Raw genomic sequence first — 18,138 nt, 5'->3', positions numbered from 1 at the left:
CAAAAAGTGCACAGTTCAGGTAATACAGTCCACCGACCAAAAGCAACAACAGAAAGTGAGGTGACAGCAAATGACATCACATCCCACCCATACACGGGGCGACGGGCCAGCCATCATGGTGGAGATGTCATTTCTGTGCCTGCCAAACAAGACTGAGTGGCTGCTCATGGTTTTAGAGAGATGCTGTTAAGCTAAAGCTTAGGGCTAGGGAGGATCTAATTTCTCTACCTGCAAAATAAAATAAACCAACAAAGGACAAAATGAAAAGCCCAACAAATGGAGGGAAGGAAAAGGTGTGATGAGAATGTAAAAATGAAAGAAACCAACCTTTGTGAGATTCAAACCAAAGCAATGGAGCATGCAAAGAGAAAACTCACAGAAAGCGTCATGCAAAAGGCGACAGAAATTATGTATCTTAAAAAAGAAAAATACACAGACAGGAAGAGGTGAGAGAAGCACAGCGTTAAGCTTAGGAATTTGGCCTGCCTTGCTGTACTCTGGTTGCTGATTAAGGAAAGCCCACAGATGTGACACTCAGTTATGTTAAGTTAAATTTCATGCTTTATACCAAAAACATGCAAGAATATCCGTCTGGGACAGGTTAGTACGTGCCCCCTCCCACCCACAGTGGCCGGAGCAGGGGATGTCTCCAGCCCATTTTCCAGGAGCAGGAGCTCCTGGTGTTTGTCCCAGTAGGGATCAAGGTTAGGGTGCCCCACCCCGAGGAAGCTCAGAGCAAGAGAGGGGTTACACGAGGCCAGAGAGGCTTCGGTGCATGGCACATGCATGGGAGGGGCGGCTCAGCACTGCCTCACGGAACAGGCAGTGCCTGGGGGTCCCGTGGGGCTGCTCAGGCTGCCAAGGAGGGGTTGGTGCCTCCCAGGCAGCTCAGGAGGGATGGGCTTGGAAGCAGTCAGGCTTCTCTATCAGCCCTCCTAACAGACAATGCAGGAACCTCCCCAAAATCAGGCATGATGGGGTGGGAGGGCATGAAATTCAGAGGGGTTGTCCAAAAAAATGCTGTGATGTTTGGCTGCAGAATTTCCTCAGTGGCTCCACTCTCCACCCCAGCAGGGTTTGGTGGGGTTACTCCCTTCTACAATAGGACTTTAATCCCTCTGGTTCCCAGGAAACACAAGGGAAATCCCCAGAACAATTAGATTGGAGCAGGCAAAAACCTCCAACCTTTCCAAAAACCCTCTCCAACTTCCAGGTCCAAGTTTGGGTCACTTCTCTCTGCAGCTCAGCCTCTCTGCAGGCTGTCCCCCTCACCACCCCTCCTTGTATCAAGGCACTGTGGCCAACTTCAGTTTGATGGTGGATTCAGAATCCAGCTTTTATCCCCAGTCCCTGATTTTTCCAGGCTCCAGGCAAAGGGAGGTCAGACGCCTCTGCCCCAGGGAAGTGGGACTTAGTTACTCCTCCAGCTCTGCCAAGTGAAAATGGAACTCCTCCAAGCAGGCACTGTCAGCTCGGAGACTCCAGAAATGAATTAATTACTCCTCCTGGGAGATCATGGGCAAGGAAGGCAAGATGTCCCCCTCCCTGGGCTGGCTCCACTGCCTGTGCAACTTCTTCAGGGAAAATTTTCCTGTGAGAAATAAGGATGCAAGGTTTGGCATCGACACTGGGTTTTGCTGCCGCGGGAGCGCAGTGTGCGGCAGCGCGCGGCCACTTTGATCCACAGCCAGTTTGGTCAAGTAAATTTGAGCAAGTCAAAATGCTGCCCCTGCACAGAACACACTATGGACCCCTGAGAGCAGCCAGAAGCTGCCCTGCAGGTGCCACAACTCCCCCCGGGCATAGATGTTCCCAGAGGAAGGGCTGGAAAAAACTTTTGTTTGGACGAGGGGAGGAAAGGTTTTCCCAAAGATCATCCTGTTTCTTTTGTCAGATCCTCCAAAACTCATTTCAAGGCTTTGCTGAGGAATCTTGTGACAGCAGAAACCACCAAAGTGATCCAAGATAACAGGTCATCCCAGTGCAAATCCCACTCTGGCTGCAGGGAATGTGTCCGGGAAATACATCTGAGTGTCCTGTGTTTGCCTGTGTAACGGGCACACAAAATCCCCAGCCAGGAACAACTGGTGGGCTACAGGATGCTTGGAAAGCCTTGTGGGCACCCTCCTGCCTGAGGGAAGAATCTGGGGCACAGAAAGGGGGAAACAGCTGTTGCAAAGGCAAACACAATATGAGATGGATCAGAGGTGGACTTTGCTGAAGTCCCATCCATCTGGCTCTGGTTTGTTTTCTCTTGGGAATGCTAACAGGTAATGCTACCTTCTACTCCATCCCAGATCAGAGGTTTCCATAAGCAGATAACTCTGCTAGTGCTACAGAATTAGCCACATTTGCAAGAAGGTCAAATCTCTGGGAGCTCAGTGGTGGTCACCCAGGATGTCCCCATGAACACCGCGGATGGAAGCCCACCAGGGATCCCTTGGGCACAGGGAAGATGGATCTGGATCTCCATCTCCTCCTGCTCTCCTACCTGCAACACGTAGCCCTCCCGGGCGCTCTGCTCCCGGCCCAGAGCCACTTTCAGCTGATCCTGCAGGTGCCGGTTCTGCTCCAGGAGCTCCAGGGCCTCCTTCTGCTTCTGCTCCAGCTGGAGGGACATGAACAGAGACAGCGTCCAGGGAGTGGGCAGGGGATCAGCCATAAGGAACAAGTGGCTCGGAGGGGACACAGAGCAGAATTAACGGAGCTTTTGATGGCACCGCTGCTCTGCTCTGGGACCTGGATTTCATTTTGCCAGGAAAATCCCTCCCCTCTGAAAGAACTTATTTATGCAACAGTGTAATTCGTAAAGCTCACTGCAGCAAAGGATGAACGGCACCAGCTTGTGCCAGGCACGACCCTGGCAAATCCCAGCCCAGTTCAGCTCGGTGATATTCCTGGTTACTCCATAAGAAAAGGTTACCCCTTTCATTCCCACTAATACACCTTAATCCCAGCTAACAACAACCTTTGTTATCCCAGGCACAGAACTCTTCCAAGCGAGCTGAGTCTCCTCCATTCTTTTCCAAAAATCTTAAGACTATTTGATGTAGGGTCCACAAAAAGGGAACTTTTGTGTTGTGTGCTCAGCTCATGGCAGTTCATAAATGCAGACACTGGTCTCTATAGCTGCAGAGGCACAGAGGATTAGGAGCTTGAATTTCTACCCATTTTGTCAGAGACAGGCTGGCTACTACCACCACAAATCAGGCTGTGTTGGCTGGGAGGGGTAAGGAATTACCAGGCCATAAGAACAGCCCTTTCTGCAACTGTGGGAAACTTGAAAGCTGCTGGCAGGGCTGGAATGGATTCAGGATCTGCTCCCTGCCAGCTCCCTAAGGAACCTATAGCACCCCTACTAGTTGCTGTTATGAAGGAAGAATATTTACAGCTATTTTTAAGCCTATATCACGCTCCCTACAGTCACCCCAGTGGCCTGAAGGCCATCCTGGCAGGCAGCCTGCACCCTACACACCCCTTTACCTCCTTCTCCAGCAGCGTGGTCAGGTGCTGCTTGGTCAGCCCCTCTTCCCGGTCCTCGGCGTGGGCGAGGTGCAGGGGCGTGATGGGGATCTGCTTCTCCTCCCGCAGCGGGGTGGTCTCCACCTGGTGCCAGCGCTGCTCGATCTCCACGTGGACGTTCTGCGGTTTGATGTCTCCAGGGACAGGCAGGATCCTGTCCACCTCCATCCTCAGCGCCTCTTCTGGCCCTGCCCCGTCCACGGTATCGATCATCTCGAAGCGCTTGCGCCGCTCCTCGCGCCGCCGGGCCCGCTCCCGCTCCAGCTCCCCGGGGTCGGCGTCGGCAGCTCCGGCGTCCCTGGGGAAGGCGGCCGAGCCGCTGCTGGAGGAGTCTGCAGCGTTGGCACGCTCCTGCACCAGGGCCTGCTGGATGGGGCGGAATTCAGCCCAGTCAAAGGTCTTGGAGCGTCCTTCTCGTCGGCGCTCCCGGGCGCGGCTCCGCTTCTGCTCCGTGTCCAGCTCGGCTTGTTCCGCATCCGGCTTCTCGCTCGGCTTTGGGCCGCTCTCGAAGGAAGAGCCTGTTTTGCTTTTCTCTTCCGGCAGCGAGCTGTGAGGACAGAGAGAGGGTGAAGGAAAGTGTCAGTGGGTGCTGGGGACAGCCAGGCGCTGCCATGCATGCCTCCAAGAGCCGGGTGGGAAAGGGCTGCTGGAAGCCCAAGCCAATGCCATGTGGGTGCCCCTGCCCCTCCATCTCCCCTCGGGCACAGGAGCTGTTGCTGCCCTTGCCCAGGATGTGCTGGTGTGCAAAGCCTTGGTGCAAGCAGCCCCAGCTGCTCCTGGGACACCCTGGCACCTGGAGAGAGGCTGAGCCCAACCTTGTTCCTCCTCGGCAGCCACACTGGAGTGAACATGAGCAAGCAGCAACCCATGGCTGAGGCAGCGATCCCAAACTGTGCTGTCAGAGGTTCCAACAGCTCCTCCAGCCCCCAGGCTGTGGGGCTCCATGCACAACCCATAGTCACGTGCTTGTGGAAAGATGCCACCAATCCCACCAAAGCCAGGCTGGCTTCGGAGCTGTGGGGCGGAGAAGCACAGAGCAGCTCTGAGAGTCTTGGGAAACAAGGCTAAGGTTCCCCTTCAGCTTCAAAAAGTATCAATGGGTCCATAACTTCTCTGTGCCACTATCTGCACTGAAGGCACAGATCTCCCCAGGGCACCCAGCCCCACAGGCAGCATGGGCAGCCCCCTGGCACTGGGCAGCCCCTGGACATGGGCAGGGGTGAGTGCAGCAAGGAGAGCACGTTACTCAACACATCACAGAAATCACTGAAAATGCCAATTTCTCAAGCAAGGAATGATTTTTAGTGCTGAGTTAGAGGGTGGTGGGTTGAGGAGGGAGACATACTCATCAAGCAGGGGAAGTTAATAGGGGAAGGCAATACCATTTCTAACCTACAGATAATCCATAATGCAGTATTAGCTTATTAAATATGGACATGCCAGCCCTGTAACATGCAGATCAAAATTAAACCAGAAAACGGCAGTATGCTAAGTCTGTGGAGGAAGCCTGCCTCAAGGGAGTAGTGGGCACTTGCTGAACTCTCTCTGCTGCCCAAACCTCCAAAAGCTGCCTCCCAAGGCACAGTCCTGCTGCTCAGGTTGACTCCTGGCTCTCCCTCCTTCCAATACAACCACAGCATCCTCAGCCTCCAGCAGGGACTCAACAAGCTTTGTGCAAGAGCTGGAAAGCAGCTCACTGGGCCCTTCACTCCAGGCTCTGACCCATGGGACCACATGCACTTCTGTGATCAGAAGCAGATCTGGGGACTTCTGTGATCAGGAGCAGCAGCAGCAGCAGCAGCAGCAGCAGCAGCATCACAGCTTCTCTCACCTCAGAAACACACCCCAGCCCCAGCCAAGAACCTCATGGATGTGCATATGCCCAGAACAAAGCATGGAGCAGAAGACATGGCTCTGTGTGGGCTAGTATCTTCCGATGCACTGTCATCCAGCAGCAAACCACAGGCTCAGTAGAGCTGGGTTTGGAGAGACTCTGGCAGTTACAGGCTAAAACCAGCTCAGAGATAATTCCTTCTTCTGTGCTGTCACTTGCAGCTAATAAAATAAACCCAGAAGGCACAATGATGAAATGTCACTGCTCCTCACCCATGATACTGCACAACTCCAAAGCCAGCCTCTCAATCTGGAATCAGTTAGTGATTACAGCTGCATTTTAAAGCAGGGATGAGAATGAGTCTTAAAATGGAGAAGAGTGTTAGTAAAGAAATGGGGGTCCTGGGGCCTGCCATATGGTGTTGGGACACAGATATTTTGCTGCTCTAAATCCCACATGGAAGAACCTTGGCATTTCTAGAGGTGACATCTCTCACGAGCTCATTTCTCCTCTGCTGCTTTCCAAAGGGCACGGGATGTGGGTCAGGGAGCAGAGGGATTGCTGCTGGGAATGAGGTGAAGACACTCAGAAGGTTGACCCAAAGTTTCTCATTTCATCTCCTGCAAGTGCCCCACGGCTATTAATTCTGCTCAACCATTTCACATCTCCTCCACCACAGAGAAATTAATTCATATCACACAGGAAGGGGGTGATCTTTGCCTCCCAATGGTATTCATAGGTTAAAATACAAAGGCTTTTTTTAATAGGGGTGGGAGTGGTGCAAGCTGCAAGCTGAGCACGCTGTGGCAAGAAGAGCACAGAGGTTGCAGGGAACTGGGGAGCACTGGGGAACCCAGCCTCACAAGGGCTGTGAGCTCAACATGGATCCAGTTCTGAAGCAGCCACTTTTGTTCATGGGGGTATCTTCTATTTGCCCCATCATCATTAGCAAACTGCAATTAGTGCCTCTGCAGATTGCAGGGCACTGCTGAGGGCAGGGAGCAGTGCAGCATCTGCTGCCCACGCCGGGTGCTGACACATGCAGCACTGTAAACCATCATTAGGGCTCAAGAAACCAAGACAAGGAGTGTTTGGCTGGGTGGAGCCACGGCAGCAGGTTAATGAGACATATCTGAGGGCTGCAGGAGTGTGTGGGACCATCCTCAGGGATGGATGAGCACTGCTGCCCTCCTGACACATCGAGCACAACACCCAGCATCCCTCCATGCTGAGCCTTGGGCAGTTTGTCCTTCCAGCAGCCCCCTTCACCCTCTGCTTCCCTGGTGAGAATGCAATGGCATCCCAAAGCCAGGTGGGATGGGCTGGGATACCCCACACTGCTGCAAAGGGCTGCCAGGCAGGCACCAGTGAACACAGCCCTGCTGCACACACAGAGCAGGACTCCAGCAACGTGACTAACCCACGGCACCAGCTGGGTGGGAAACCACAGAAGCACACACACACATCATTCCCTTTTCCCAGCTCAGGACTGGTTCACAGTCTGTTTGTGCAGTGTAACAAGTTACTACCCAACAGGGACCTGCGCCTGGACCCTCTCAGAGGGAAAGCCAAGTGAAACCACTCTGTGTGGGCTTGGAGCAGGTGCAGACAGTGAGCACAGGGCTATCGTGCTGCAGTAACCTGTGAGCAACCATAAATACATCTGGCTCTTTAAAGGCAGAGAGGTCCCCTCAAATTTCCTTGGTCTTCATCTTCGTATCTAGTCACATCGGAAGATACCAGTGTGGGGAAATCAAGGGTCAAGACCAGGTTGCTTCTTCCCTTCTCTCTGGTTTTTATTTAAAGGAAAAAAAAAAAAAAAAGGAAGGGGGGGAAGAAAAGAAAGAAAAATAAATGGAAACTGCAGGACTTCCCATCCGAGGTGCAGAAAAGGAGGAGCATGCAGTGAATCACGAGATATACAAACCACAGAACGTTAATACAGGAGAGAACACAGTTTTCCAACCTGGGCTTCAGCACGGATAGTTTCAAAGAGAAGTTTTTCCTGGGATTGCATGGAAATCAAACATACACAGGAGTGAGGAGAGAGGCAGCTTCCATGAGACCCCTGTGATATCCATCAGAGCTCAGGCACGGCTGGGAAAACAATGGCTGAGGGCGAAGCAGGATGGGGAAGGAGAAGCTGGAGCATCTCCAGGTCAACAGCACTGGGTGAGAAGAGCCATTCCACCAACACAGGAACAAACCTGACAAGAACCTGCTGGCTGCAGCTACAGTAAGGACAGGAGATGGAGTTAGTGGTGTAGCTGTGTCCACACAGCCTGTAAGAAGTGGCCTGTGTGAGTGTGGCCAGCACAGACAGCTGTGAGGAGGCCAAACACCCAGTACACACAGCCAGAAGCGCCCACAGAAGGTACTCTGTGACGCAGGAGGTCCCCTTCCTCTGGCACTGACGCAGGAGGAGACACCAGCATTACTACAGCGTAAGGGGGACGAGCTGCAGCAGCTCTCAGCAAGATCAGAAGAGGAGGGAGGATGATTTCCTGGCTGGAGTTTAAAATAGATCAGAGCCAAACGGTTTCTAAACTGAACCCTGAGCTCCTGCTGCTGTGACCCATAGAGGGGCTGGGCAGCTCGTGCTGAACAGTAGCCAGAGGAAAGGGTGAACCCAGCACAACTGAATCCAAGTGGTTTCACAATACCTGGTGGGAATCCAGAGGAGCCTTGATATAGGAACAGTGTTTCATATTCCTATGCACAAATTAAAACCACATTTTCAACCCTCTTTGAAATCTGCACGTGTAAGAATAACTCGGCATATCAGCGTCCCCACAACGCGTATCCAAATTAAGCTCAGAGAGAAGTGAGAAAAAGCTGCAGCTTCCAGGAACAGACAGGCTCAGAGAGAGGAAAGAAAAGGGATGAGGGATGAGTTACTCCTGCACAGCAAACCACAGAGCTGCAGGGGCTGCTACAGCCCCCCCTTACCTTGTCACATCAGGAGCAGTGGTGGGGCGAACGTGTTTCATGATGGTCTGGATCCAGTTGCGGCGGATGCCCGACGTCATGGCAGAGAGGGTGAACTCCCCTTCCTTTGTCTACAGAGAGAGAAAAAACAGCTCAGAGCAGGTGATTGCACCCACCAGCAGCTTCCCAACTCCCCAGGACCACCCTGCACCCATCCCCAAGCCCTCAGTGCTAGGGCACTACTTGCACAGAGGTCAAACCCAGCCCCTCTGTCCCCCAGCACAGTCCCAGTGGGAATTGGCATTTCCCAGCAATCAGGATGATTCTGCCACAGGTGAGACCCTAAGGCTGTGATAAAATCTTCACTTTCCCCCTTCCTTTTCTGACAGTCAAAAAACTGGCTCTCAAACCCAAGGCCACAGTTCTCTGGAGCACTGTGGGGGGATGCTGAGTGGCCTCTCCTGGGTGTTTGGGGAGATGTTCCCCTTGTCATGGACAAGTATCCCCATCAGCTGTCCTGCAGCTGGATTCTTCCTGCTCCCCACATTTTCCTTACATGGATCTGGAAGCCGTAGTTCCGCTGAACTGGGTACTCAGTGACATCATAGCACGTGGATAAATCGATTTCTCCATCCAGGTCAGCTGCCTGCAGAGGGAAGAGGTAAAATAAGCAACCAAGCTTTGCAGCCCCAAAGCATGGTGGGCTTGCAGGAAGGCACAGCAGGCCCCTGAGAAGCACAAAGCCCTGAAGGGGCTCCAGGACTTTGACATCTGGGAATGGGGGCACTGAGGGAGGCAGTGACCTGCCCAGGATCCATTTGGGAGCACCAGGAGCTGCCCTGTAATGGGCTGAACACTGACAGAAGACACTCACCTCCTCTGCCACTGAATCCCGGTAGTATCTCAGGCTCTGGTCAGTCAGCACAAACCAGTGCTTCTTCCACTAGGAAAAAACAAAGATGGAGCAGTTACAATCCTGCTCCTTTCCCATATTCATGGCTGCTTGTCACAGGTCGACCATCAGAATTGCCCTGCAGGAGGCAGCTCGGTCCCTCCCAGCTCCACACATGGCTTCATCAAGGCCACTCCATGGGAAAGGGGAGACCCAAACAGGCAGCAGTGCAAGGGACAGTGATGGTTTGCTGTCACCCTGCACAGTACCAGACGCTGCATGTGACAGTGACACCATGAGAGCCACAGGGCAGTCACAGCCTCCCCATTAGCTCCACTGCAAGATGAGGCTTTTAGGGACTGCACTTAAAGCCTTTTTAGCACAAAAAAAGTAGTAAGACATTCATATTTTATCTACAGTACCTAGAAAATGAGTTGGAAGTCTATTCCTAGACTTCCTTCTACACAAATCTGCCTCCTGAATGCTTCCAGCACAGGCTCACCCTGGCATCTCTCAGTCAATAAAGGACTTGCTCCAGCTGCCAATTCCCCTTTGGCTGTCTATGGATGTGTCCTTGGACCCAGGGGTACCCACAGCAGAGCCTGGGCCAGCCACAGCCACAGGCAAACTGCCTTTATTTTCCCTGAGAGCTGAGTAGGAGGGAAGGAAATGCAGGGAAGGGGTGGTTTGCAAACAGCCAGGGCTATCCACGCTGCATTGGCATCAGTGCCCACCCCTAAGGCTCCAGTAGAGCAGAACACCCTGCATCCTTCTGGGAATTGGCAGCAGGAAAGTGGCACCAGCTGCTTCCCTCAGAGCCATTTATTTATTTATTTACTTATTGCCATTTCCCTGGCACTCAGGAGACTTTACCTGAGCCTCACTTCTGACACCAAAGAGGTCGCTGGGTTGCACAGGAGACGAGAGTAATAAATAGGGAACAGGAACATGAAACCAGTGCTGCCATCCAAGCTGCCCTGGCTCCCTAGAAACCCACAATGTGATATCCACCTCTGAAACCTCCCCAGGACAGAGCAACAGCAATTCCCACTTTGAGAGAAGCCCAATATTGATCTACCCAGGACACTGGGGCTCCATCAGCACTGAGAGCTGCTCCATGTGGTGCCAACACAGGATGTTAAAGTGAGCTGCCAGAAACAGGACTGACCACAGCACCAAACACTGACATGAAGGGCAGAGCTTTCTCCTGACTCACCTGCCCATCCTCATACTGCTTTGTCAACCAGCCCTTCTTGAAGTTCAGCAGGTCGGGCTGGAAGAAAGGAGAGAGGGATCAGGAGAGGGAAGAAGTGTCTGTGCCCAGAAGGCAACAGCAGTTGATAAAACTCAGCAGAGCAATGAAAGAGACCAAAACCAGTTAAATTCATAGAATCATAGAATAGTTTGGGTTGGAAGGGCCTTTTAAAGGTCATCTACCCCAAGCTGAATCATTACACTGCATGGTGGCTAAATGTTTGCTCCCAGGAGGAATGGAGACCTCCGCTCAGTTTATTCAGACTGTTCCCTTCCTATTATTTCTCCTGCAATTTCCTACTGCTACACCAGCATTGCAGAGAAAGGATAAACAAGGAATTAGCAAGACTTCAGGCAGTTTCACCCTCTATTATATATTACGAAAGAAAAACGATGTGCTATTGATGCAAGGCTGCAGGGTTCAAAACAGGCTGAGTTCCCAAGGCTGGAAATACAGGGAATCTGAGCCCTGCACCACCTAATGACACCTGCTTTTCCCTCCTATGTGGGTGCATGGGGATGTTGAATTCCTGTAGAAAGCAAGCAGGACAGCGTGGGATAAGTGCTGCCAGCCCCTCCTCCCAGCCCTGCTGTGTGCAGGGAAGGATGTGGTGGAAATGCTTTCACTCCCCCGAGGCTGAGCTCCTCCAGCTGCTCCACGTGCTGCAGAGTGCAGGAGGAAAACACAGCAGTGTGTGAAACCCAGCTGCAGCTCTGAAATGGGCTACAGCAAGGGCAGCAGTGGAAATTGGGTCTGGGAGCTTATTCAATCAAACCTATGGGGCAGCACATCCCATATCTGAGTGATCCTGTGGTGGTGGGAACCCAGTCCTGCTCCCCAAAAACACAGGGGAAAGTAAAATATTGAATTATAGAATGTTTTGGGTTGGAAGGAACGGTAAAATCATCCTGTTCCAACCCCCTGCCATGGACAGAGACACCTTCCACTATCCCAGACTGCTCCAAACCCCATCCAACCTGGCCTTGAACACCTCCAGAGATGGGGAAGCCACAGCATCTCTGGGCAACCTGTGCCAGTGCTTCACCACCCTCACAGGGAAGAATTCCTTCCTAATATCTAATCTAAACCTGCATGACTTTCTTCCCTTTACTAGATAATGTGCATTGCCACTTCATATGCACTTCTTGCATTTTTTATTCCCACCAAGAATTTAAAAATCACTCTTGTGGCTGTACAAGTATACAGGAAAAGCTCCAGAAACACCAAGCTACTGCATTTTTCTGATAAGTCCTTGAACAGAAGCTGTCCATCCACAAAAAATGCAACTTGTATTTACAGTAGCTCTGTAATCTATTTGAGAGATTAGCAAGTGTATTTATTTTGTCCCTACAGAAGGGTGGTGAGGGAGAGGAGAGTACTTTGTGTTTATTCTGTACTGTTTGCCTCCAGGTCTGGTGAGCATTTGAAATATGCAAAGGGAGGAAAGCTCAGGAGGGAAGGTTCAGCCCTTCCTTGCAGCCTTCATCCCACTCACACCCACTTCCAACTGCATAAACATCAAGGAAATGGCATTAGAAAACTGGGACATGTGTTTGCTCAGCCTGGTCTGTGTCCCTGCCTCTGGCAGGGGAGTTGGAACAAGATGATCTTTAAGGTCCCTTCCATCCCAAACCATTCTGGGATTCTGTGGTCCTATGAAAATACCACAGTCATGACACAGCAGCTGGTCCAAGTCCAGAAACTGGACTGAGTCTCTGCTGAGCTGGAAATGCCCTGCTGCAGCCTCTGCTGGGGGACACCATGGGGCAAAGAGGGGCTGTGGCCAGGTGAGGTGACCCCAGCAATTCCAGGGTTACCTACAGCATGAGTGCCTGACACATCACACAAAGCATGGAGGAAATGGGGCATTCAAGGGGAAAATATCCAGAGCAGGGTCTGCTTCCCAAGCTGCTGCTGTACTTTAAGGAAAAGTGCTCCTCACAAGACTCTGAGTTTTAATTTCTGCAACAGGCAAAAAGTGTGGCCCTTTTCCAGCTAGGCCCCTGAGGCTTTCTGCATTGGTAACCCCTGATTCAGGTCCCTGAACCTGCTCCAAGTCTGAGTGTATCCCATATCCCATGTGAGGAAAGCAGCAACAGTCCAGTTTTTGTGGCACCTGCTGGGAAGGGCCTCTCACGTCCTTCCCCAAGGCAGGGGACACCCCCCTGGTGGCTCACCGTCATTGAGGACTCCGTGGACCTTCTGTCCAGTGACTTTGCCCTGCGGTGTGGGGACAGAGGTGACGCAGACACGTCCAGGATGGAGCCCACGGCTGCTCCCTCACAAGTGAAGTCCTGTGTGAACAGCATTAGCCCAGATCAGTGCAGGAACTAGGACAGAGTCCTGCTCTCTTGGCTCATGGCATAAAAATCTGCTTTATTTAAGGGGCATCTCAGGCTCAGAACAAGTGTCATTTCCTTAGCAATACATTTTTTGTCCTTTCAGGCATTAATTTGTTCCCATTATACCCAAGCAAATCTGGGACTCTCAAACATGTTTCTTTTGTTACTTCACCCTATCCTGATGTATCCTGCCATGCTAGATCTGAAGTTTCCCTTTGTATTAAGAAGAAAGAAGAGACAGCCTGATTTTCCACTCCAATCTCCCTGGGCCAAGGGAGCAGAGCAGGAAAATTCACCCACACTGAGCACACACAGCAGTTCTGCAGGACTCCAAATCCACATCCAGGGACAAACCCTGCAGCTAAACCCTCTATCCTGGCTGCAGGACTCCAGGTTTCATGTTTCAGGATTGCCTGGCTGAGGATCTTACCCGTTTCCTTGGGAAAACCCTCTTCTCACTCCTGCCCTGCCGCGTCTCGCTGGACAGGGCGGCGCCTCCCGGCGCGCTCGTCTCCATGTGCTCTGCATTCTCAATATCCAGTGCCTCGAATTTCTCAATCACCTGGGATCTCCTGCAAAACAGGGACAAAAGGGAAACCAGACATGCTTTAAACACAAGAGCAGCAACTGGGTGGAGCTGTATAACCCCACAAGTTAAAGGTGGCAGAATTGCTTGACCCAGAGTTCATGCACACCCGGCTTTTGGTCCCTGTTTCTCTGTGAGCTCTGACATGGCCAAATCCAGGGTAAAAACCCTGAACTGACATCATTTTACCCACAAAGTGGGGGAAAACCTCACATTATTCAGCTCTGCACCTAGCAGCTCCTTCAGCAACTAGAAACCTCTCACACAATTTTTATTTGTGACTTTTACAGCTCCTTGGGAAGTAGGGATTATGGAGCAGCTTTGGCTTAAATGTTGCCTCTACCCTCTAGCACTGGGGCTCTCAATTGCTCCCCAGAACACTGACACATCAGACCAAGCTTTGGTGCAGGGGTAATGGGTGGCTCTGGGTCTCCCAGTGTGTTCACTGCAACAGGAACCCTCTGAAAACTGAGCCCCACGTGGGGAACAACCACAGGATTGCAGTGAGCAAGGGGTGTCCACGGTTCTGGCTCACAGGATGCACCAGCTGAAAGGGCCTGAGGAGATGAGGAGCACCCTGTACCATGGAAGGGCACTCCCTGCAGAACCTGGGGCCTTTCCCTCCTCTTAACTGGGCTGAAAATCCAGTCTGGATGGACACCAGGGGGCATGACCTGGGCTCTCAGACATTGCCTTGGTGGCCCATGGCACCGTGGCACTTGTGTCTCTGAGGATGGAGAACTATGAAGAAATTTAGATGGAGCAGGAGCCAACCCTGGATCAAACCCAAATGGGATTCTCTTAAAGATAAGCAAACAGGTAGAATCAGAAGTGCTGTTTCAGCATGAGAACTGCTTGCTGACCCACAGGAGAGGAATTTCCAAAGAACCTGCTCGTGTCTAAGTTTGCAGGAAAGTATCAGCCTCAGGTCTTCAATCACAAACTGGGAATATAAAGCAATAACCCACCACCAGCACATGGCAGCTGTGCTCCAAGCTGTGAGGCTTAAAGTTCCATTTTAAACCTGCCCAAAAAGCTCTGTCCAGGTGGTTTCTTAAAACAAAATTTGGACCCACATGTGCCACATCTAAACTTGGGGCTGCTTGCTCTGTGTGAGCCTCTGATGTGCATGAAAATCACAATGGCAACCACATGAGGGATAACAGGTTATCCAAAACAAAAACATTTTTAACACTTTCCACAAAGAGGAACAGCAGGTTAAGGGTTCAAATACCATGAGATGTTCAGTTTTCAACCAATATTTGCACCAAATTCTGTAAATGAGACAACCAGTCTGAGCACATCCCATCTCCTGGGGGGCTGGGGCTCCCACTGCTGCTCAGAGCCAGGCTGCCAGGACACAACCAAAGAGGAAGGGACAAAATTGCTGGGGAAGACATTGCTTTGTAAATTTAAAGATCTTTGATGCTTTTAGGGGACATCTGTTCATCCCCTGATGCCTCCCAGTTTGCAATCCCAGGCTCGTGCAGAGCTCCCGATTTCCCTGGGATGCTCTGCTCATGAGAAGCCTGACACAGGCCAGGCTGTGGAGCATAAATCCATGTTCTGTGTTCACTGACACACAGGGAACTGTTTTGGAGTCACATTCTCTTAACCCTTTTTATACTGGCCCAGCCTTCTCTGAGTCTCAGTTCGGAAGGGAGGAAAAAGTCCATGAATTAACATTGTCTGTGCCCTATTAGGTGAAGGTCTGAAGAAAAACAAATCAAGAGGAAAAAAAAAAAAAAAAAGAACAAAAACCCAACCAAAAAAAAAAACCATAAAAACAAAATCAAAAGCAGGTTGATTTCTCATGAAAGGGGCTGCACCACCAGGTTGTTCTACGGCTTGAGATTGAGATGAGATGGTAGCGAAGCAGGCGAAGTAAAGGTGGACACGTCACACAGCAACACAGCAGGAGAAGGTGGAGAGCAACAAGACCTGGAAGAAAACAAGGCTGGAAAATGAATGAACAGAAGAGGAAATTATATATATCTGCATCTACATACAAAACAAAATCAAAATCATTCCAGTCATTCATCATTGAAAAAAAGGAGGAGAAAAATAAATCACTGCAACAAATCACAGCCCCAAGGGTTAATATCATCCAGATTACAGGAAAGATTTTGTTTGTTTTTTTTCCCATTAGATCAACATTTCAGAGAGGTTACTGCCAGAGATCCTGGAGGGATGGGGAAGGAAGGGTTCTCCTCCTCTCCCCACGTGTTGGATTGAGCTGCTCCCTCCTGCACAGCAGCTCTGGGTGGACAAAACAAGGCTGGGACAGGTATGGAGAAGCTTTTTAAAAGCTGCAGTGCTATTTAGTGCTTTTTAACTACAAAAGCTCATCCCAAGGAATGCCTTGGCCATGCAGGCTGTTAATCTTTTCCAGGCCACTAAACCCAGGCTGCAGATCTCAGCTGTTAGTGGAGGGGGTGTGCAGTGGGAAGGAAAGCTCAAAAGACCAGGAGGAGCTGTCATTAAAGTGATTTTCTTTGATTGGAAGAAAGGCCTTTATTTTTATTGGATTCATTCATTATTAAGCATCAAGAAAAATAGAGAGTGTCAGGAAAAGGAAGAGGCATTTCCCAAGAGGTCCACCAGAATGATGAGGATAGTTTTACAAGATAAAAACCTGTATTTGGGAGAGCAGGAGCTCCTCTGTATAGGGAGAAGCAGAATTCAGAGCAGAGCTTTACACCTCAAGAAACTCCAGAGAAAGAATTTGAGCAAGAAAAGTCTTTTAAGCAATTTCAGGCAATTCTGCTATTAATTGATGCTGGAAATACACCTCAGCCCCTGACCACATTCCTACAGCAGATGTGGCTGACACCACAGTGAACTCTTGGCAGTGTGAGAAGAACATCAGGTCAACTGGGAAAGCTGTGGTTTTACAGGCTGCACCCCTGGAATTGTGCACAAAACCCCAAGTTTGTCAAACAGAAATCCTGAGATGTGCAGGGATGTATCCCTGCAGCTGCAGAGTCTCTCTGGGACATGGGGACTGCTGTCTAAGGACATCCCTGCAGCTCTCTTCAGCTGTGATTTTTGTGTGCAACACCTCCAGATTCATCCATGGGGCTTCCAAAGTGCTGCCCCTGCCCTTCTGCCCTAGGGATGGGTGTGACAGGGGAGACTGGAGATGGCTCCACCTCTCTGGCCTCAATCCCTGTCCCCCAGGCCAGTGTGACATCCTGCTGGGTGCTGCAGCCCTGTCCTGCCACGTGCCAGCAGAGGGAACTCGCACTCTGCTGCTCTGCCAAAATCGTGGAGATTATCTCCTGTTTCCTGATTCTGAGTGGCTGCAAGCTCAGATGTCTGCATGGAGGCAGAGTCAGGTATAAATGGTCAGCACAGAAAATTCCTGGCCTTTAACATGTAATATTTCTTGTGATAAGGAAGCAGGATGAAAAGCCTCAACAAATGGCTTTATCTGGAGCAAAGCCTGCAGGTGTGGCACTCAGGATGCAACACTGGGTACCTGAAATAATTATTTTCCATCCACAGCACTGACATTTGCACTGATTTACACACCAAAAAAAATGGGAGGAAGAGCTGAAAATACCAACAGAATCTGAGTGAGTTCATTTGGCTGCACTGAAAGGCAGATCTGCACGATGCCTGGCTGCTGCCTGTGGGGTTGGCATGGGACAAGTGCTCCCAGACATGTTAGTGGGTTACTGAGAAGGATTATTACAAATGGGGTTAAACCAGGGGGGAAAGCCAACCCCACAGCATGGAAATGAGTTATTGTATCTGCCCAGCCTCAAACAGCACAGTCTGAGCTCAGAGGAGAAAAATGAGAGGGACACAGGGACTAAGTAAACTCGAGTTAAAAGCAGCCAAGCCAAGCTGAGCAGAGTGCTGGGGAATGTTAATTCTCTGGTGCAACACTGGACAGTGTCTGTGTGTCCTGTTGGATCCACTGAGCTCCAACATGGCTGTCCCAACTCCAGGGCCTCTCCACCCACACCACCTGCACGGCCAATTCCCAGGTTACCAGAGGAGAAAACAAATGTGCCCATCCCTGAACACCCACTGAGCCACCCCTGCTCATGGCACATTCCTCCAGCACCGAGGGCTGTGATCCATGGCCAAACCCTCTGGCAGGTGGGGACCCCTCCCCTTTCTCTCTGCCATCACCCCCCTCCCAAAAGCTGGACCAGGTTCAGCCCTGTGGGCAGCAAGACCCCAGTGCCTGGTGCAGCTCCTGCTCCTCTCCCTGCACCCCTTCTGCTCTGATAAAAGCCCTGGGCTGATGCAGGGGATTGCTGCCAATACTGATAAAGCAAAAATACTGTTAACAGCCTGAGCCAGGCTGGGAAAAACAGAGTTTCCCTGGGAAAAGGCACCCACCAGCAGGCAGTGAGTGGGGCTGACAAAAAAGGACAGACTCTGGCAGCAGTGTCCTCTCCCAGGCCCTGTTATCTGTTATAATTCTGCTCCCCAGTTCCATGCAGGATGATCCCAGTGCTGCAGGACACCCAGGGCAAGGGACTGTTGGCACAGTCAAATTGGGGACAGGCACTGCCAGGGCATCCTGTGCAAGCAAAGGCAGCAGGGACACAATGTCACAGGCAGCACCAACTCAGCCTGATAACCAGAGCCACCAGCCTTTTCTCAGCCCTGTCCCTGGCCAGGATGGCCAAGGTGGTATCCTCCTCCTCCATCCTGGGGAAAAGCCAATTCCCAAGGCAGACATAGCCAAACCCAAGCTTTACTCATTTATACCCAGTCCAGCACTCCCTGCACACACTCTGGGCCAGGTTTGGGATCCTC

At 51.2% G+C, this 18,138-nt stretch overlaps 1 protein-coding gene across 9 annotated transcripts in view; it reads right to left on the bottom strand.

Annotated features, from left to right (window-relative positions):
* Positions 1-18,138, bottom strand: part of MPRIP (myosin phosphatase Rho interacting protein) — a 75,309-nt gene that overhangs the window by 19,107 nt on the left and 38,064 nt on the right. For 6 of the 9 annotated variants that reach the window (XM_064725714.1, XM_064725718.1, XM_064725716.1 and 3 more), the window contains 9 exons: positions 13,204-13,345; positions 12,609-12,725; positions 10,393-10,449; positions 9,159-9,227; positions 8,841-8,930; positions 8,306-8,415; positions 7,323-7,361; positions 3,484-4,069; positions 2,492-2,608 (listed from right to left, as the gene is read on the bottom strand). In XM_064725714.1, the coding sequence (XP_064581784.1) occupies positions 2,492-2,608; positions 3,484-4,069; positions 7,323-7,361; positions 8,306-8,415; positions 8,841-8,930; positions 9,159-9,227; positions 10,393-10,449; positions 12,609-12,725; positions 13,204-13,345 (1,327 nt within the window). The remainder of the gene's footprint in view (positions 1-2,491; positions 2,609-3,483; positions 4,070-7,322; positions 7,362-8,305; positions 8,416-8,840; positions 8,931-9,158; positions 9,228-10,392; positions 10,450-12,608; positions 12,726-13,203; positions 13,346-18,138) is intronic. The other 3 variants (XM_064725713.1, XM_064725720.1, XM_064725721.1) reach the window with 1 other exon arrangement.

The sequence above is a fragment of the Zonotrichia leucophrys genome, chromosome 14 (assembly GCF_028769735.1).
Source record: "Zonotrichia leucophrys gambelii isolate GWCS_2022_RI chromosome 14, RI_Zleu_2.0, whole genome shotgun sequence".
Classification (NCBI taxonomy): domain Eukaryota; kingdom Metazoa; phylum Chordata; class Aves; order Passeriformes; family Passerellidae; genus Zonotrichia; species Zonotrichia leucophrys.
This window is presented reverse-complemented; position numbering and strand designations above follow the sequence as displayed.